The 20,798-nt window shown below is 33.2% G+C and overlaps 4 protein-coding genes across 7 annotated transcripts in view; 2 read left to right on the top strand and 2 right to left on the bottom strand.

Moving 5' to 3' along the window:
• Positions 1 to 229: 229 nt before the first annotated feature.
• On the top strand, positions 230 to 8,341 carry LOC117242462 (protein ELYS). Of its 2 annotated transcripts, none has more exons than XM_033509150.1 (6): positions 230 to 568; positions 714 to 1,091; positions 1,172 to 1,460; positions 1,545 to 6,872; positions 6,952 to 7,027; positions 7,241 to 8,341. In XM_033509150.1, the coding sequence occupies exons 1-6, from the start codon at positions 539 to 541 to the stop codon at positions 7,413 to 7,415; spliced, it is 6,276 nt and encodes a 2,091-aa protein (XP_033365041.1). In that variant the 5' UTR covers positions 230 to 538; the 3' UTR covers positions 7,416 to 8,341. The 2 variants fall into 2 exon arrangements, with proteins under 2 accessions (XP_033365041.1, XP_033365043.1); XM_033509152.1 differs by having other exon boundaries at positions 6,952 to 7,023; positions 7,241 to 7,324.
• On the bottom strand, positions 8,268 to 10,914 carry LOC117242466 (coiled-coil domain-containing protein 50). 2 transcript variants are annotated; one of them, XM_033509157.1, is made up of 5 exons: positions 10,630 to 10,914; positions 10,464 to 10,526; positions 10,272 to 10,389; positions 10,035 to 10,215; positions 8,268 to 9,959 (listed from the first exon to the last, which is right to left on the bottom strand). In XM_033509157.1, the coding sequence occupies exons 1-5, from the start codon at positions 10,685 to 10,687 to the stop codon at positions 9,333 to 9,335; spliced, it is 1,047 nt and encodes a 348-aa protein (XP_033365048.1). In that variant the 5' UTR covers positions 10,688 to 10,914; the 3' UTR covers positions 8,268 to 9,332. The 2 variants fall into 2 exon arrangements, with proteins under 2 accessions (XP_033365048.1, XP_033365049.1); XM_033509158.1 differs by having other exon boundaries at positions 10,035 to 10,200.
• A 2,341-nt stretch (positions 10,915 to 13,255) lies between these two features.
• Positions 13,256 to 14,683, top strand: LOC117242531 (protein-S-isoprenylcysteine O-methyltransferase). The gene is made up of 3 exons (XM_033509293.1): positions 13,256 to 13,720; positions 13,811 to 14,290; positions 14,364 to 14,683. Exons 1-3 carry the CDS (start codon positions 13,523 to 13,525, stop codon positions 14,544 to 14,546), a joined length of 861 nt encoding a protein of 286 aa, XP_033365184.1. The 5' UTR covers positions 13,256 to 13,522; the 3' UTR covers positions 14,547 to 14,683.
• Positions 14,684 to 15,262: 579 nt separating this feature from the next.
• The window catches only part of LOC117242530 (basement membrane-specific heparan sulfate proteoglycan core protein-like), a 187,992-nt gene continuing 182,456 nt past the window's right edge, over positions 15,263 to 20,798 (bottom strand). Inside the window, exons 51-58 of one of the 2 annotated variants that reach the window (XM_033509291.1) lie at positions 20,203 to 20,669; positions 19,950 to 20,115; positions 18,116 to 18,509; positions 17,673 to 18,039; positions 17,390 to 17,591; positions 16,924 to 17,274; positions 16,436 to 16,842; positions 15,263 to 16,353 (exon numbers count right to left, since the gene is read on the bottom strand). In XM_033509291.1, the coding sequence (XP_033365182.1) occupies positions 16,584 to 16,842; positions 16,924 to 17,274; positions 17,390 to 17,591; positions 17,673 to 18,039; positions 18,116 to 18,509; positions 19,950 to 20,115; positions 20,203 to 20,669 (2,206 nt within the window). In that variant the 3' untranslated portion in view covers positions 15,263 to 16,353; positions 16,436 to 16,583. Of the gene's footprint in view, positions 16,354 to 16,435; positions 16,843 to 16,923; positions 17,275 to 17,389; positions 17,592 to 17,672; positions 18,040 to 18,115; positions 18,510 to 18,713; positions 19,691 to 19,949; positions 20,116 to 20,202; positions 20,670 to 20,798 lie in introns of those variants that run through there. The other variant, XM_033509292.1, reaches the window with a different exon arrangement.

Here is a 20,798-nt window from a genome sequence, read left to right as displayed (position 1 = left end):
TACACATACTTTTATTGGATCTTAAAATGCAGATTATTTTGCGATAATGTTTTTCGAACAATTAGAATTCATTAAACGATAAAAATTCATTACCTTATATTATTTTAAATAATAATCCATCAAATTTTCGAAAATTGCACGTTTTCATACTTCATGCTTTCATGCACCTGACTAAATTTAGAACTATATAGTAATTATGAAAATTCAAATGCTATTGGTAAAGCATGCAATTGGCAATACTTTTTAACGTACTTCGCAGTTGTATAGTTACAGTTTTAAAATGAATGCACGAGTGATGAAACGAATTTAAATGTAATATATTCATTTTGTTCTGTATGTTTCTAAATTACGCCGTTTTCCGGATACTCTGTCAGATAATACTTTGAATGTACGCTATCCAAGCTTGTGCCAATTGCCATTGGAAATACACAACAGGATTATTGAAATTTGGCGGCAGCATAACCTTATGGTGACCTTAGTGGGAAAGTTTATAAATGATTTTTTCTTATCTCATATATTTTAATATCCTGTGTAAAATATGAAAGAACTAGGGGAAGTTAGCTGTGAGGTAATTCACAATATCAATGGAATTTCCTATTTTATTTTCTTAAAAATATGCTATGAAAATATTTACTTGGTTATTGTAATATTTATTTGTATATTATAAAAGGCAATATCACTCTTAATCTAATAACAATATTATTTTTGTGTAGATACGCAGTGTTGTAGATATTCAGCACTCTATAACAAAATGTTTAAATAACGTAAAAGGAGATGACAGTGGACCATCAAATGGTTCGCAAATATATAATGGTCTTGATGGTGTTTATGGAGGTTTTCTAAATGATGCCACGTATGCTTGGCTAAGTTATGGTTGCCATTTAGTAGTTCTTAATGCAAAAACTGGTGAAAGTACCAGTTCGTGGACCTTCCGAGGGAAAATCACTTGTGTTTGTCAATTTCCTGCTCAGTGTGGGGAACTACCATTGCTCCTTGTTGGTTTGGACAATGAAGCAACTAGAATTAAAGATTCCGTGGGTTTATTGTGTATCTTTGATTGTACTTCCTCTCGTGTTTTAAGAGCTATTAAAGTAGGTATTGAAATATGATAAGTTCCTAAATTATGTGGTATTTAGAATGAAATGTTCATGATATAATATATTATGTACAGATGCCAGCTGGTGTAGAACAAGTTTGTATTGTATCTGGTGCAACAGATTGGGAAGGATTTAATGACAGAAGACCAGACAATATTCTTATGCAAATGGATGGTATAGCTTGTGTAGTATTACGCAATCTTCATCATCTCATGATTGATCTTCAGAGATCTACTTGGGAGGATCCTGATTTATCTGTTACAATGGATGAAATTTCTCCAGCTGAAATACAATTCTTAACAACTAAAGACTCTTTTCATAGAAACAGTAGCAAACACATGACTTGTAATTTGCTAACTCAACGTAAGTATAACATAAACAACACTCTGTTTTTGTTGTTTCTTTATCCTACTTTAATATACATGATTACATTTTTTACATTTGTAGGTATAGAAAAGCACATTGGTTTTAATAGAGAAAATTTTGAATTGAATTCTTTTCTAGACGAAAAATTAACAAATACTATAATTAGCTCAATGAAAATTGGTTGTTTAATATCAGGATGTCTAGGCAGAGTGATAATATGGCAGAATGATGGTTCCGTGGGATGGATTAGCGTACCCGTGGATGAAACCATGATAATAACACATTTAGCATTATTAGAACCAACAGATGATCCTAGACCTTTTTACTATTTGTGGGTTGTTTTCCAAGACGATTCATTTAAGATGCCTCCTATCTTGAGAATGTTTGCCTTATTGTTCCAACGAAAATACTGTGACAGAGGAACTAATTTATATTTTAATCTGGAAGGAGAGCCTAGCCTTAAATTCGAGATTGAATTAGACTCAAAAGATAGAGTGGTTAGTTTGTCTACGTTCGAAAGAGGAACTAATCTGGACCAAACAGAGTCAGAATGTAGGAAAGGTGAAGACAGTTTGCTTCTAATTTCAACTACTAATAGAACTTTATTATTTGATTTGAATCAATGGTACAAGGAACAAATGCCTCAAACTCTCAGTGAATGCAAGAATCCAAATAGTATATTGTCCTGTTATAATACAAATCACAGGGCCTGCAACATAACTGGCAAAGAGATAATAAGTTGTGCCTATATTCCTCGCACTTTACAAGAATTTCCTAATAATAGTTTAAACTCATCAGAAGAATTATTTTACCCAAATTCTTTGTTCTTTGAATGGATAGAGTTAAGTTTGTCAAAATTAACATTTTGGTATACTAGAGGAGTCCAAGCTGAACTACTTCGTGAAATTGCCCTTGCAGGGCCTATCATGCTAACGCAACCTTCTGAAATGTTTCACAAGTGTCTCTCCGTTGGTTTGACTCCGTTCAACACAGAAATTTCATTTTCTAGCGATCATAACGCTCAGAGGGATATGTTATTATCGCTTTGTCTGGAGCAACGTTGGGCGACTTTCTTGATCAAGTGTGCCAAAGAATGGTCAGATGGAAGTGCCGCCTACATGTATCCAAGTTTCTTAAAGTGGGGAATACAGCGCGCGTCTTCCATAAAAATGATTGCTGATCGTCTATGTATTCCTCTATTTGATCAATCAGGTAATAACATAGGCGAATCCGAAGTAAAAACGTTGAGATTTTGTTACCAACAATTGGAATGTTTATCTAATGTAGTAGCTAAGTTACCTTTTGAAACAAGCAGTTTAATCAAGCAACGAAGAGCACTAAAGCGAGTATCTATGTACTTCCAAGTATTATTATGGTTTTACGACGTGGGTTTGTTACCCGAATCAGAATGTCTAGAGGAAGGTCCTTTACCAATGTCTCTTGCTCTGAAAATTCCATATCCATTCGAAAAATTGTTTTCTCTGTACAAAGAAAAACGAGAATCGATTAAAGACAATAATGCAAAAGAAGGAAGTGAAGAGGTGCTTTTCATAGATGAATTGATAGCTCGAGAGTGTCCTGCCTTGAATTTACAGTGGGAAAGAGAAGCTGGAGAAGTGAATACCAATGGCTATTATCCTCCACCCTCTTTGCAGTCGTTACTGAGGAGTTACTTGACTGACTGCGATCAGACAGAGTCAAATGAGATAGAATGTAAACATCAGATCACTATATACCTTCTAATGGATTTAGCTATGCTGTTACAGGGTTCCTATCCTGGAGTTGATCAATTGATCAAATATCCTTCATCTTTCAAGATGAGTCCAAGCCTCATAAAACTTACCCAAGCATTCTGGCTTCTAGATCATGAGGATTACCAAGGTTTCTTGGACATGATGACTGGTCAATTAGTCAGTGATTCTGATGTCAAAGACTGGCATCATAAACTTGTGCTAAAAACACTGATAAGGAACAGTCAGCACAAGTTAGCTTTAATGTATCTGCGCATAAAGAAACCTCCTTTGTCATCCTTTCAAGAACAAAGCACATTAATAAGTTTATCAGTGGAGCATGGTTTGGTTCAATCTGCTTTTCATCATAGACTGCAGTCACATTATACACAGCTACTAATGTGTTTCTTTCAATCCTGCAAGAATTATAATAAACTCGGCGATATTTTACATTTGGCCTTGGATACTGAAGAAGAGGAAATGTTTGTCAAGTTTCTGGAGGATTCCAAGTCTGAAGACATAAAATTATTGTATTACTTGCAACGTTGTCGTTATATGGAAGCCAATAGTGGAAACACTACTACTTGGTCCAATTCTGTTGCTTCAAAGAACATGCATTTTGATATGTTAAATGCCTACAATGCAACTTTACCTAATATAGTGAAGCGATTTTCCATGAACATGGGTAAAAGTAATCTAGATACAGATTTAGAGTCCAGATATCCCAGACCTATGACCCACAACAAAAGTTGTCAAAAAACTGCAAATATTTATGAAACAGTTATTAGGAAGGCAAAGGAAACGTATGTTAGAACAGAAAAGTCTGTGGTTCCCTTCGTCACTGCCCCTTGTGCCGCGTTAAAGTCATCTAATGACAGGATCAATATAAATTGTGTAATGTCTCCCAAAATGGTACAAATGAATAACAAACGTACTTTGGAACAGGTTATGCATGATGAAGAGAACAGTGGTATGAGAACACCAGAAAGAACAAAACGCAGGAAGTTGCTGGATGATAGCGAAGCAGCTTTGAGTGCTGCATTTAGTACCCCATTGGTAAAACGGAAAATATCCACCAATAGGGATATTCCGATTGAAACTCCGCATTCTATTTTAAAAATTCGGCAGCTTATAAGATCTTCGACGTCTCCAATTGCTGCTAGCCTACAGGATGAAATCACAGGTAGTCCAGTGTCGGACAGGGAGCATAAAGTTAATAGACAGATACGATTCAATATTAGTCAGTCAAAGAACAGCTGTTCTCATGGTGAAGTTAGCAGAGAAGAAGAATTTTCTAAACTTAATATGTCTGATCAAAACGATGAAGTGTTCGTGAGTCCAGCGACAAGTGAAAAGTGTCTGATTGATAGTCCAGTTTTATCAGATAGTAGTTATACTTGCAAAAATGTATATACAGCTCGGCCTAGACCGAGTCTTAGAAGAACTTACTTACAAACGTCTGCAGAATCCATAAATGAGTCTTTGTCCAATTGTTCAAAGACAGAAAATTCCGCAAATTCTCGTTTGAGCGTTCCTTCAGTCAATATATTGAATAATCGCTCATTAACGAACACGCCGCAGGTATCCAAAAGATTATCTACTTTATCTTCCTCTAGTTATTCCCCTGCGGTTCTCTCTCCAGATAGTAGCTTTGAGATAAAAGTTCCTTCAAGAAGGTCCGATAAGAGTGATCTTCAGCGCTCCTTGAAAACCCCTAAACAAGAGAATACTAATCATAATTCTCTTATAGCCTCAACACCTATGACAAAGGATTCTAGCCCTGAAAAACCGCGACACAGTTCGGAGAAATCAATTACCACAGAAGTCGAAGAGGACATTGTTTCAGAAACATTTTATGAAAATAGAGAGAAGACCTCGGAAAATATAGATCAATCAAATCATTTAGAACTACGTAACAGTAAAAAATTAAAGGAAGATGTTTCGAGCTCTAAAGTTTTGGAAAATATTAATGAAGATCATGAAGAAGATGAAGAGGAATATAAAAGTCTTTCTACGAATAATGTAAGTTGTTTAGAGAACAAAGAACAACACCATCGATCATTTCATGAAAAATTACCGAATGAATTTGAGCACGATGTTGAAAAACACGTTAGTTCTAAAAATGGTGTACTATTCGACATCACTGACGATGAATCCTCACATGATAGCGATGAGGTATTCTTAGTTCTTGATGAACCGGAGAGTAAAGAAAAACAAGGTTCAAAAACGGTACCAATGAATACAGACAACATCTTTGACGCTTCAAATATCACAGATGATGAATCTGATTCCAGCATAGAAATATTAGATAATCTTCAAAGAAATACTGCACATCTGGATAAAGAAGAAAATATACGTGACCAATCCAGATTTTCCCAGAAGAAGGAAGAAAATGCAGAGGAGCAGGAGACAAAGGACAAGTCGATTCGACTTGATAACAATAATTCTAATCATAGAAGAACTAGGAGGAACTCAGTTCGAGGTTCATCAGATCATATAGAACCAAAAGACATTGTTAATACTTCCAATTTAGACTCTGAATCCCTAGAAATCACACCTAGAATGACCAGATCACGTCGAGCTTCATCCATATCGAAAGAAACTAATATGTCTCCTTTAAATTCACCTTGCAAGGTTCTTGCAAAGACGCCGCGGTCGAGACGAGCGAGTTCGTTGGTGAAAGAAGTATTAATTGCTTCTGTAGCACCTGCAGATGAAAGTGTGAAGCAGATAGCCTCTTCTGGATCAGATGGATCATCTGGGATTTCGTCGCCAAGGAAGATCAGGGGCAGGAGGGCATCTTCTGTTGCCAAGGATATTTCCATAGAGGCAAAAAGTGAGGAAGCTAAAGTTCCAGTGAGAAGGAGTTTAAGACGTTCTGCCTCAATACAAAAGGAGCTACCAGAAAGTAGTGAGAAAAAGGTTCAAACAGAAACTAAGAGCTCAAATACCAAACAATCCTCAGGAGGAGCAAATAAATCGAATACAGTCTCAATTCGATCAAGAAGGGAATCTCAAACAAGTGAACAGGATCAGGAAGAGCCTAGTATTGTTAAGTCATCAAGGAGACGAGGTAGTTCTGTACCTAAAGAGCCAGTCAACGTGGTAAGAACAACTCGAAGGTCTAGCAGCGTAGCTAAGGAAATTGTCTCAAAGGAGTTTGGACTATCATCAGAATCTGTAAAAGGACAGTATTTGGTAGAAAAGGCAGTAAGCAAACCAGCTGCAAACACACGTAGTCGTAGATCCTCAATACAATCAATACCGGAAGAGCTTGAAGAAATTCTAAGCGTACCATTAAAAGAAAGAGTCTCCACTACGAACAAGAGGCAAGAGGCTGCACGGAATCCTCGACTGAGAAGAGCAGCAAGCGTGGAATTATCTCAAGTAGAAACAAGGAGGAAAACCAGAAGTGCCCGTAGCAAGGAAATCTTTGAAGAGACAATAATGGAGGAAGAAGGGACAGAAACCATAAGTCCAATAGACGATTCTCAGAAAGTTTCTAAGAAGAGGAAACGTGGTGTTTCTGAAACCTCTACTCGAGAAGCGAACGAAACAACGTCAAAACCAAGAAGAGGAACAAAGCAATCAACAAAACAAACTACCAAGGATAAGGCAGCTAATCAGTTTTCTTTTTCACAGCCAGAGAAGACGAATGATCAACCATTGGATCAAGAAGGTACATTCTAGCAATATTTAATTAATATTTATTCATCGAGAAAATTTATTAAGAGAATTATTTTAAATTTTATTTGCAGCTATTGGAGAAGTTCCAAAATATATGTTTTCACCTCCACATACCAGATCGAAAACTATGGCTTCTGATCATCGTAGGTGGTTACTTTCCAATTAAATTAATTTATTTCTTTTTTAGAATCTGTTATGAGCTTACTTCTCTCTTACCTACACACGCTTCTACACACTCAATACTCTGCAGCTTATTCACTCATGCTTCTAATAGCAGCTAAGAACTTATACATTATATGCTTTTTTATTACCTTTTAAAAGCACAGAATCAATATTAAAATTTTTTTATTTTTTATACAGATTGAATAATTTCATTCCGACTTTGAGCGAAGATGAGGGGGAGGAAGAGAATGAGGAAGAGACACAGAATAATATACGGAAAACCGCAGAAGTGAAAAAGCCGAACTGTTATCATATACGCCGCTGTAGAACGAAGTTTGTACTACCCGTGAAATCAAAGAGTACAACAAATTAAATATAATTTTACGAAATTTTTTAAAACCTTTTTTTGCACAATCGTATATTCAGTTATCCAATTTTAAATGATTTATAATCTATAATCTATGATAGATCATATACAGTACTTTCTTTCGACAACCATGTACAGTGGATAATATGTAAAAAAATGCAGTTGTTTTTCGAATGACTTAATTACATAGAGAGAAAAAAAGATGGATTAGAGATTATGATATGTGGGACCATGTGAAATGAAACTTTTGTTACATCATAATGATGCAAAGTTTATCACAGAGCAAGATCCGTTTCTAAAATACAAAGCAGAGAAAAAGAGGACAGTCTTTTGCTATCGATTTGATAATATTCAGTATAATGAAAGTTATAGCTATATTTTATCAATGAGTAATCCCATCTGATGCATAACGCTTGGAACATATGTTAATATGGTACTTTGCGAGGTGTATATTTTTTAAAATTAACATGTTTTATTTAGAAGACTATTTTATATAATCTATAAATTTATTTAATCAATTTAATTAGAATTTTCATGCTTATGAAATAAATTGTTTTTTTTTCTAATTAGTATCATTAAGTTTCCAAAGCGTGTGAACAGGTGTATAGAAAGAAATCTTCGTTGATCTGTATCTTCTGAATATTAAACTAGCAAGGAACTTCGGAAATGTATTATAAAAAACAAATAACTCTCTCTCTATCTCTGTAAATCATAAGATTCCTTACTTTTATATACTTATTTGGCAAATATATTTGTTACATTAAATTGATCCCTTTTTTTTTAACGCAATAAGTTCATGGAATGAATTATTGTCGTAACGTATATTTATATGGTGGTTTTTGATGAAAATGTGTACCATAACTTTGTAAATAATTTATTAATATACCCATGTATAGCTGTATTCATACAATAAATGTAAAAAAGAATTAATACATATTATTGCTATCGAATAAATTTCCAATCACCATAAATAAGTACCTATAACTTAAATACTGAAGCGACATTAAATAATAATACTACAATTGTGCCGCATCTACATTATAATAGATTAATAAAAATTGTAACACGATCATTCAACTTATATTTCCTAAAGTAAAGCTTACAAAATTATTTAATTTATCAAACATTTGTTTTATACTACGCATTCGTAGCTTCAAATATTTTTCCAGAAAAAACGAAATTCTCGTGTTGCTAATACTAAACTTTGTCTGGTACAAAATGAACGTTATAAATGTCCTCTTTGGCAGTAAATACATATATATTATTGGTTCTGCATCTTAAATAATTAAAAAAAAAAGACACATTGCTTTAAGAAGGAAGCAAGGAAAATTTATGCATATGTTAAATCTACATTAAATTTAGAGAGCAGTATTTATGTAATTCGATTAAAATCTGTTTCAAGTAGATCATTTGATATTCAGTCTAAATGGTCAATATTTGTACATCATTATTTTCTTATTTGATACAATTAAATATAATAGCTGAATCTTTTCTTTTTAATCTTAGTGTGATTGTCTACTTCACTGCTTTTATTTATTCATTTTTTTTTTGCATAAAAATCTCTTTGATATTATTATATAATATATTATTCTCAAGTTCGATATAAATGTACATGGATAAAGGCAGATGTAAGATTCAGGACGGTGTAACTGGTTATTAAATGCTAATCAGTTTTCGATATTCGTTGACTCCCTTACACCGTACTCTTTCAAAAGGCACATTTATCTCTACATTGCTTTCGTTAAATATATCTTTTCGTAAATGGAAGATAGAAATTTAATTCTATTTCTATATTGATTTTTAAGTTAGTTATGTATATGATATGAGCTTCTACACGTAACTTACGATAAGTAACTTATATCGTTTCTTCATGGCATCGAAAATGTTCTATCGGAAAATAAAGAGAAACTTAATAAACTATTTTTACTGCTGTTTACAACCATCTTTTACACGACGTTTATGCTTTTCTTCATGAGCTTGGGACGGGGATTGCATTTGATTTCTTCGTTGTCCTTGTATAGGCATGTAACATGGAACATCATCGTTCATAAGCTCCTGTGGAGGTGTAGGCAATGCATATGTAGGACTTACTGTGCTACTTGAGCTACTTGAAGTGTTTCTGTGCATACTTCCATTGTATGTAGGATCAATAATTGCAGCTACGTTTTGCACTTCTCTTATATTTTCAACAGACTCATCTAACGTTTGTATTTCTTCAGGATCAGGATATTGTGGATAATTTAAAGTTGGTTGTACTCTAGTCTTGCCTTGAGTGCCTTTCAATTCTAATCTATCAGGTCGTTGAGGCTTTTCTGTAAGATTCTGCTCCTCTAATTCTTGAAGTTGCTGCCGTTCTAGTTTTCTCTGCTTTGCTCTTTGTCTCGCTTTCCTTATTTTTGCTCGCTCCTTTTCCTGAAGCATTCGTGCAAGTTCTGCATCCTGTGCTTCCATCGCAATCTTTTGATCTAGCAGTAGTTGTTCATTAACAGGACCATCATGATTATCTATAGCATTTTCTTCTTCTTCCTGCTGCAGCTTTCTTGCTAATTCCTTTATTTAACAGATAAAAATTAAATTATGATAATGAATACTATAGATACGTTGTTAGAATATTTTCTGAAATACCTCATCTTTCTCTTCTTGAATGTGTCGTTCAAGCTCAAGCTGTGCAGCTTCGTCGTCCAATCTCAATTGCAGCCTCATTTGCTCTTGCAATTCTCTTTCTCTCTGTCTCTCCTCTCGTTCTAAGGACAATGCAATCTGTTTTGCAACAAGAGCATCTCTTTCCTCTCTAAAATCAGAAACACTTCAATACGACATAAACTTTAACAAATCAATACAATCAAAGGTTCAAATACTAACTGCTGTTGAATATAGGATTGATATCTAAGCTCTTCCAGTTCCTGTTCAACCTTAGCCCTTGGTAAATCCTCTCTAACTTGTGCATTGCGAACTTTGTTGCTTGTGTAGTGTTCCCTAACTATAAGGCACAGTACAATAAAGATAGTAGCCAATAAAATCAACAATATTTTACAAATAATGTAATATTCTTACTTTCTTCGTCTTGTAAACGATAAGCGAGTGCTCCATCTTCGTGCACCAGCCACTCACGACACACTACAATATTGTCAAAGGAATGCTTATTAGGAATGCCAGGTAAATGAGTAATTCTAATGTAATTGCAATGAGTGACAGAAGGCGTTGAAAAAATGCAACATACCTTCGTTTACTCGGCCTGCCTTCGGTAATGTGTCCGAGCTCAAGACGGATTTCGCCATTTCTTATCGATTAATCGTTGCTTTACGGGTAAGATACTACTTTTCAGCCAACTTTCTTGTTTACAACCACCTTACGGAAAACATACGTTGTTTTTTCTCCATCTTGAATAGGAATGAATAGAATAGAGGTCTGTATTTGTGCTATTCCCACCGTACATGTGCATTTCTCCATTCACGGTGTAGGTAAGAATATCCGTAAAGCACATTGAAGACGTAGTACGAGCTGTGAGTACACATATATACCGACACACTTTCAAGCCAAGCTTCACTGAATCTAAGTGATAGGTACGGTACTACTCGTGAGTTGTGAACAATTTTCTTAGCAATTCTTTTATTAAGAAAGCATCCAATTTTTAAATTTCTCCTTATTTCATAGCAATAAATAAAAATATATTATTCAGTTTCAAGTTAGTGTTAAAACTTTATCAGAAGGATTATATTAAATTAGATTAGGTTGAGATCAGATTTCAGTTCATTTTAAACATATTTAAATAAATAGAAACAATATCACTTAAAATTATTGTTTAAAAAATTGTTGACCCTAAAAATAGCCTGTTATTTTAACGCAATCTAGACATAACTAACCTTTTTGGCAAAATTTCATTATTAAGTGGATTAAACATTAAATTTACAAAAGTTGCCCTTATTTCTTAAAATAAGATTGTAGTCAAATATCCAAACTTAACGTTACTAAAACTGTATATATAATTAAAATTTTCTTAATTCTGTAATAGCATACTAGTATTTTTTGCAACTTCTGTAAAAGTTACTAATATATAGTAATAAATATTGGTTTATTTCATATAGTTGTCTAAAAATATGTTTGCAGGAAATTGTCTTAGCAACTGTTAGGTTAAACTCATCACTACTTCATTTAAGATTGCTATGTGGTAGTAATGGCATAGTTGTGGTAGTGTTTGTAGTAAGAGTAGTAAGGCGAGCGTACTCACGTCGAACGTTAGTGAAGTGGATAGTAGAGTTTCCTGTATTAATGTCACTTTTAAATTCAATACATAGTACGGTCTGTAAGACTAAATTTTGTGTTCGCTCATAATGAAAGATGATGACAGATTTCCCTTTACTTAAAAAAAAAAGAAGTTCTGCACTAATCGTTGCGATGATATCTTTCGTTATCTATAATTTGAATCGTGTTAATAAAGGAATTCACTGAGCAAGATGTGAATCGGAGCGGGACATATTATCCTGAAGTAGACTATACGTTGTAAATATTATTTAAGGTAGATGTTCCACTATCCAAGGAATTTAATTATGAATTTCATGCATTTTTTTGCATGAAATGAATATAAAACATAAGATTGATTCGTTAAATAATGTACATCTTTAATATATATTTTAATGAGCAATTCTCGTACAGAAATTTAGGAAATGAACAAGTTTCAAGCGAGTGTTCTGTTCTTATATGTGGAAACAAATAATATATTCAAGTATTTGTATAAATGAATTAACTTCTAAGAAAGTAATTTTACAATAAGAAGATACTGATGCTGAAAATCATTTAATCCCTATTTCTTCTGTTGCAGGTAAAGAATTTCATCTCCAAATTTCAAGTGGCTCATGGCAATTCTTCATCCGAAGAACAATGAAAACTCATTTATTATACTTATTAATAAGAGAAATTATATTATTTTGTTAGATTATATTGCATTATTATACAAGTAACAATATATTACCTTTATATCATTCTGTATAGTCTGAATTACGTTTAATAAATCGAAAAATACAAGGAAATCAGTGTGTTTTTAATTTAAAAACTGTCAAAAAATTTCCTTTCCTAGTGAGAAAACATCCTCGCCCAAAAATGACGTGAAATTCCATGAATAAATGTACGAGGAAATAATAAAATAGCAATAAAATTTTCATTCCGAAAAATAACGTCATATTCTAAGAATTGCCGAACTTGTGCCACCTCCTATGATGTTATGTTCTCCTGATACAAAACCGAGAAGCTGGGAAAATTTTTTGCGAATTGCTTTGATTTTCGATTTGTAATATTATTTTGACTTCATCTCTACAACTTTTGTTTAAATTTGTGGTTTATAGAACTTATTATTTATATGGTGATGGTTTTGATAAATAAAAAAGTTTGTTTAAATATATAAATTGTTATTCATTATTTCTAAACAATGTAAAATTCAATTTAACGCAGATAGTAATCATATATGATATATTGTTTATAATAATTTATTTGCACTATAATCTAATATGTAATATAATACAATAAATAATAATATAATATAATAATATAACAATGAACATGTATTATTATTTAAATAATGTAGCATTGATTGTTGATTGTAGATTATTGAAGATGTAAAATTGAAGTTTCTGTAACATAGAGAAACAAATATTAATTTTAATAGAGAAAACTAAAAATGTGATTTATATAAAATTAAATTAAAATTGAATGGTATTAATTTATAGTTAATAAATGTACTTCAAATTATTTAAAAAATGTATGCTATTGTTTCACATCTACTTCATTTTATTTGTTATAACTGGCTAAAATATATTTTGTTTGTTAATAACTATGATATTAATATCTGTGAATACGTATTCGTTTATAAAAGATGAAGTTCAATTTTTTATATCGTTTATTACTAGTTTCTAAATGCTGAAAATAAGGAGAAACGCAATTTGTGAAATTTTTACATTCTAAAAGAATACCATTTTTTCAAACTTTGTGGAATGCTATTTGATTTAATTCTGTTGGCGATCTATAGTTAAAGTAAGGTTAAAAACTAACCTGCGATTAATATTTGATAGAAATGGTGAATTACATATTTAAGTAAGATAAAGTTACATAAATCTTAGAAAATGCTGTGTTACAATGGAAAGCTTAGTTTCTTTTGTTTTATTGCCGCTGGTTTAATCGCAATCCTACCAGAAGTATTGTTAAGGTTAGAATTCAATGTTTTTCAAGAATATTTTAACAACATTTGGTTTACGCATTTATTTCAATATGGATTCTTAAATATACTTGTACTTCTTGCGTTTCGCGACTTTGCTTATCAGGTATTTTAAATATATTACTATTATAACGATTCATTTATGTGAATTATTATGAAGACATCAATTTATTTTATGAATACTTACATTTAACAGGTTGCTGTAAGGGCAGTTCTCCTAGGATATGCCTTTGGTATTGGGATTATTGTGTCCTTTGTTGCACCATCTTCATGGCAAATGTTCGGAATATATATCACTATAATGGCAATATTCCATTACACAGAATTTCTAAGCATAGCTTGGATAAATCCATCTACTCTTTCCATCGACAGCTTTATTCTAAATCACAGCATAGCTTATGGAGTAGCAGCATGTTCTAGCTGGATAGAATTTGTCATAGAAAGGCATTATTATTCTGCAATGAAAGAATCTTCTTTTATATCATACTTTGGACTTGTACTATGCATTTGCGGGGAAGTTTTGAGGAAATTGGCAATGTTTACTGCCAAGCATAATTTTAATCATATTGTGCAGAGTGAAAAGATGGATAGTCACGAACTGATTACGTATGGAGTTTACAGAATTTGCAGGCATCCTAGTTATGTGGGCTGGTTTTATTGGTCTATAGGAACGCAGGTAATAATTTTTCATATTAAATATGTATAATATTTTACTGAAGTATAGACAAGTTTTATATTTATCTTTGTAGCTAATACTCCAGAATCCAGTTTGTTTCCTTGCATACACTGGAGTATCTTGGAAGTTCTTTCACGACCGCATTTTAATCGAAGAGATTACTCTGCTTAATTTCTTTGGGCAGGATTATGTAGAATATCAGAAGAAAGTTAGTACAGGACTACCATATATATCTGGTTACAAGCTGAATTTATAGCAGCCAGTATGTGTCTGAAACACTCTAATTGTATCAATTCCTCAGGTTTAATCTTAACATTATTTGTACTGACTATGTTTTTTATTGTACCTCAAGCAACAATGCAATAATTAAGGGAGGTTTTCTTAACAAAATTATATTTATTGTCTCATTTCATTTTGAAGAATTATTCATATAACAATAGACTACACTTTCATTATATGGTTACTTTCAGTTGGTAGATTATACACTTTCTTTTTATATTTATGCTTATTACATATATGTGTGTGTGTGTGCGCGCGCGCGTGTATATATATATATATATATACAAATATATATATATACGAAATGCAAAATAATAAATATAATGCTGTAGCTAACATTTGTATTGACATTTAGAAAGCATTCGTTCGATGTTGGATAATAAGAAAGTTTTAGAGATTTCAGCAATGTACTTACAATATCGTTAAGTCTGTACATAATCATTTACAATATTTTAGTATCGACAAAGCTTTTTGATATACTGATGTTAATTATCGATCTTGCCTTGATGATTCATGGCCTATATATTTTTATTATTGTGAAACCAAAGAATGAATTTAGATTATGAGAATTTTACTGAGAGAATATGTAGTATTATTTATAGATAGAAAAAAGAAAAATGAAAAATAATTGAATTATCGTTGTGCATTAGACTTCAGTCACACAAAATTTATATTATCATATTTTGTTTGTCATACAAATCTAGAAAATGCCCATGATTGTTACTACTTTCCATGTGAGAGAATCTGCATTTCTTAATTGACAGTTTAATAGGCAAATGCACTAACAAAAGGAAATAAATGACAATGTATCGTTGTAATAATTCATGAATAAACAAATAATAGTAATCTGTAAATGTATCGTTTGTCGAATCTTTCATTTAATCCTTACCTATTCGTTTTTTTATGCAATATTTCCTCTGAGAAATAGCGGTTATACAGAATGTAAGAAAACGCTAAGGTTTGAGAGACTAATTATAATTATTTACACACTTCCGTCGCATTTTCATTGAATACAAATCTCCTTAGAACTAGCAACATATTTTACTAGCACCGTATCTTAACTATGCAAATACTTGTAAGTAACTTTCCTTTGTTAGTATCACATAATGAAGTTTAAAGTGTTTCAATAAAAAGAAAGGAAAACAAATTTGTATAGAAGTCATAGAACAATCAATGATAGGGCCTATCATTGGTCCAGATAAATGTTGGAATAAAAATTTTACTTTGTAATACAACTTATTTCTTATGTTTTTCTATATGTCGAAGATAAACATTCTCAATTCAAAGAGAATTTGTTGTAACGTTACAACTAGAATTATGAATTAATGGAGCCATTTTTAGTGTTTGCTTAGCTAAAGATTAGAGGGAGTCTATGGGAAGTTAACAACTCAGACAATGGCAGTGAAAACTTATGCATGACGTAATATAATATTATTGTATCCATTCGCAGTCGCCTCAACGTTCATTCTTTGAACATGGCAGTCAATTGAAAAAAAAGCATTGTCAGATAAAAAAAATAAAAAAGGGAATAGGATTGGCTAATATGAGGAAAGAATCTATCGTACTTTATAAAAACAAAGAACTGTATAAAATGTAGTTAATTCGGTTATAAAATGTTGTCAGAAACATATTCTGTACACGTACAGATATAAAACTGCTTATACATATATCATTTGCCGTGGTAGGCTTTACAAACTGAATAATATAATTGTCCCTTCACTTAAATAAACCACTTCCATATCTTTCCAAGGTCGCCTCTTGTTGGAAGTCTATCGTCCAAATAACTATAAAACAAAAAGGAATAAAGAGAAAAAAGGGTTATTAAAACATTAATAATCCTTACTTGTTAAAATGTTAATAATTTACCTTGTCCCCAATGTTAACGAAGCGTTAAACAATTTACAAATTGGATTAATTCCATAAGTTACCAGAGAATACGTGTTTCTTCATTATTAAATCATTGTTGAAAGGACACGTATTCACTTAAACAAGACCTAATCCAATTAAACAACACTTAACTCAATATACATTTCATCGCATTTATAGTGTCTATGCATAATACTGTGAAAAGCACGCTCTGCTCTCGGATATCCATGGTGAAGGCGAGCAGATTTTGAAGTAGGATTAACAATGAGTAATTTTTGATACTGTACGCAGCCAAATTTGCCGCTGGTTTAGGGTGGATTATATTGACAGGAGGTGGAGGAACAAACGCGTCGAAGATGTCCGTATCCGCGTTGGTAAATACTAAGGAAGAGGGTATCCATCTTGCTCTAAGCAGCATGAAAGATTAACAGATCATTTTATACAGTTTCCATGTTGTTTTCTTAACAGAAAATTATTTTTTCATTTACCTAGTGCATGGTGAAACGTTCTTTCCCCTTATAGATTTTTCTCCAATGTCTATGGCCCCAGAATCTTGCACCTCCATGGTGTAAATGCAACCAGAAAATCCTTCTTGATATTTTCCATAAGTCATAGCATAGTCTGGCACTCCACCTAAGTACACGCTGCCTCTAGCATTCAAATCTTGCTGTGTTCCATAGCTAGCACTGCTCTCCATATGTTCTCCATTTAATTCTATGCTTCCATCACTTCCCTGGCGCTTTAAGATTATTCTGTGTCGTTCTCCATCATCTACCTTCTGTGCAGTGACACGAATCACTACTGGTCCTGTACCCAAGTTGTATTGATACTCTACATAACTGAAAATAGCAGATTAAATAAAATATTTATTCTAAAAACTGGAATAGAATACTTATTGCTTGCAAATGAATTCATAAATTATTGTGTTTAATTAAAAAGAATATTGTTAATTACCCATCAACCACAGCAAGAGCCATGTAGTGATCAAGATTAAGATCATTTGGCGTCTGCCCATGCCACATGATCAGTCCTTTGGTCTTGTTCGTTGAAATTTCAAAACCTAACACTTCACGTTCTTCTTCATGGGCCATTACAGACTTATCTAACTCTAACCAACCATCCCCTCTGAATGCAACATCGTAAGTTACCTCCGCCACTGAAAATCAAAGAGAAATTAATAAGATTGTAAAATAAATATTTGTATTTAGTATTAAAATTGATTCTCTGAAATACTTACACTTTTCACAATTCTGTCCATTGTAGCCTAAGCGACAATCGCATTTGTAGGACCCATGGAGGTCTGTACAGGTGCCTCCATTTCTACAGGGAAGCAACAGTTCACATTGCTTCAAAATGTTCTCACAGTTTCTTCCCACGTAGCCGTATTCACAGGTGCATGAATAGTCGTACGAATCAGTATTCTGACACATTCCATGAATGCAAGGATTGGAGGCACACGGATCATAGGGAGTCGTAGTGGATGGTGGAATAGTGATTACAGTAGTCAACTTGGTTTGATTAGGATGTAGAACATTGCAGTCATCTATGTTTACTGAATCCAAGGCAGACTTTAGTATGTCTACATTCATCGAAGACACTCCAAGCTGAGAATATAATAGAATATGTTTTATTTGGATAATTCTATCAAGAATCTTCTGAAAAAGTTTATGATGAGCTTACATCACTGATGCAACCACGAAAAGTCCTATCTACGCCGGCATTTCTGTTCACTATAATTCTTCTGCGATCAACGCCTCCAATATAGAGTAGTGTATTAAGCGTCATGGTGCGAGCAGTCCCGGGAGACTTGCCTCCTATTGTAGGTTCTCCATTTATAGTCAAATTCCCCTCCTTGAAGTCCCTGTTGATGGAGACATGTGTCCATACACCAGGTTGAAGAACATGGTTTGATCTAATGATCGCCAGGCCAGAACCAATGTCGTATCGAAACTCGACACGTTCATCCTTGACTACCAACGCAACGAAGTCTCCAAGTCCCTCTTCACTTTGAGCACAATACATCAGTATGCCATCTTGATTGTCCAGAGGATTGAAGTTCATTGCTACTTTCAATCTGTAATAACATTGGAAATATTAAAGTCATTGTCCTGATTTAACATTAGATGTAGAAATTAGTTCCTGTTAGTAGGAGAAAATATTAGAATTAATGGGAGAAAATACATTGGAGGGACACACAATTTTCCTTTTGAAACGTGACTTACCCTCTTTGATGTTCATAAACTATTACGAAGGCAGGTAATCAGCAAAATGACAAAAATCCTGTTAAATCAATTTTTATTTGCATCTCAAGACATATATTTATACTTATAGCATCACTCGAAGCCCGTCGAAATACATATAAACGGTCATTCTGGCCCTAGAAACACACCACTTATGGCACATACATCAAACAGGTTCTTACAAAATAAGTACAAACATCTTAAGATGTGCCTGATATTAAGTGTGTGTGTGAATGTGTTGAGTGTGTGCTTAGTACACAAATCGCGTATAATGCCACAACACAATAATGCCAATAATAAGCTCTTGATACTACTGTAAAGTGCCTTTCTTGTTTGGTAGTGATCTTATTAATGGTTTACTTTAAACAATAATTAAAATAACTAACACGCGTTAAACATGCGTTAAAATGTATTATTCAAGAAGCTGTACAAAAAACCCTTTATGGTCCAAGATCCAACGAATCGAATGGCATCTTAATAAAAAGAGAGCTCTATCGACAAGAATTGTTTCTGAAATAATGTTGCTATGAAAATAATTACTTGGACCTGTAAAAGGTTGTTATATGAAAAGTATAACGTAAGTATATTAATTGATACTCTAATATTACAGCACCATGAGGTTCATTCCAAGGAACTACTCACTATACAGGCTTCAACATAATCATCTATGACACGTATGAGGCAGACACAAAAAAATCTAATTGTAAATAAAATTCTCATAAAAAAAATATATATAATACATATATAATATATAATATGCTGACTAACTATAAATAGCAGTTACATAAGAATCGATTCGTTCTCTACAAACATTTAATAGTTATAAATGACTTTTCCTTCGTTTCTTTTTTTCTTTTTTATCATTATGTGCATTGAAAGGGTTTGGTTGTGAAAAAAGGACTAATGTTTCGTGTGGTGCAGCTTATTGTGGTGATGTGGCCTTGATCGTGGATTTCTAACTTGTGCGTTGCGTGCTCGTAATCGATCGTATCTTTTGGTTGGGTTCATTCTCGGCCTGAAAATCATTGTTCCAATTAAGATCAGGGATTTCCTTTTATTGGGGGCAAGTTAAAGTGCGCCTGAGGAACCTTTAGAGAGTCTTTGTATCCATCGATTAACATTTAAACATACATATAATAAATTGTTTAACATGAAACTCTAAAGTAAAAACTTTCTAATTGTTTACTGACAAATATAAAAAATAAGGGACATATGCAGCAAAAAAATTGGGCTAACTTTTCTAATCATGCATCATGCACTGTTCAGATACTTACCGTCTAAGAGCTTTAGGTGTATCGTGTGCTATATAGGATTTATCGTCATGGAAGGCTGGTTCATAGACCTTCATCGTATTCTCGCAACGAGCACCGGTTGTTCCGTAAGGACAATAGCATTCGAAGCCCGTTTCCTTGTTTATGCAATCGCCTTCACCACATGCACCTATAATTATAGACAATTACAATTGTACAGATATAAAAACAAAAGACAAAAATGAAAAAATAAAAAGTAATTAAAACATATTTTTACCTGGATAACAAGGCTGTCCAACATAGTCACAGTGCTTGCCACTGTAGTCAGCACGACACAGACAAATGTATCCATTCTTTGTAGCAGCTTCTTGACATACACCACCATTGTTACAAGGATTTTCAGCACAAGTTTCACAGTTAGTGATCCCAGAGCTATCTGTCTGATCACCAATCAGATCAACTTCCTTTTCTCCAATTACCAATCTACTGATACAGCCAACGAAACCACTGTTGATCTCTGCATATTTGGTAATTATGGTACCACTGTGGACTCCACCCACAAACAATAATGATTTCATATCCAATCCTTGTTTTCTGCCATCTGCGATACCTTTGTAAGGGCCTTCACCATCGACTAACATGGTTCCCTCCTTTCTGTGACGTTGGAGTTTTATAGTGTGCCACTCTCCAAGTGTTACAGGCTTTTCTGCCCGAATCATAGTTGGTCCAGAACCAAGATCAAAGCTAACATAGGAAAATTCTTATTATCAATGCAATTAAAGAAACAGAATCCATACAAAAATTTGTTTCGCGTTTAAAATATTACAACTAGATATGTTATGTGTCTTTGCATATCATGCACGTTCTATACAT

The sequence above is a fragment of the Bombus vosnesenskii genome, unplaced genomic scaffold, assembly GCF_011952255.1.
Source record: "Bombus vosnesenskii isolate JDL3184/JDL3185 unplaced genomic scaffold, Bvos_JDL3184-5_v1.1 scf7180000016274, whole genome shotgun sequence".
Lineage (NCBI taxonomy): Eukaryota > Metazoa > Arthropoda > Insecta > Hymenoptera > Apidae > Bombus > Bombus vosnesenskii.
Note: the sequence above shows the minus strand (reverse complement) of the source record. Positions and strands in the feature narration are given on the sequence as shown.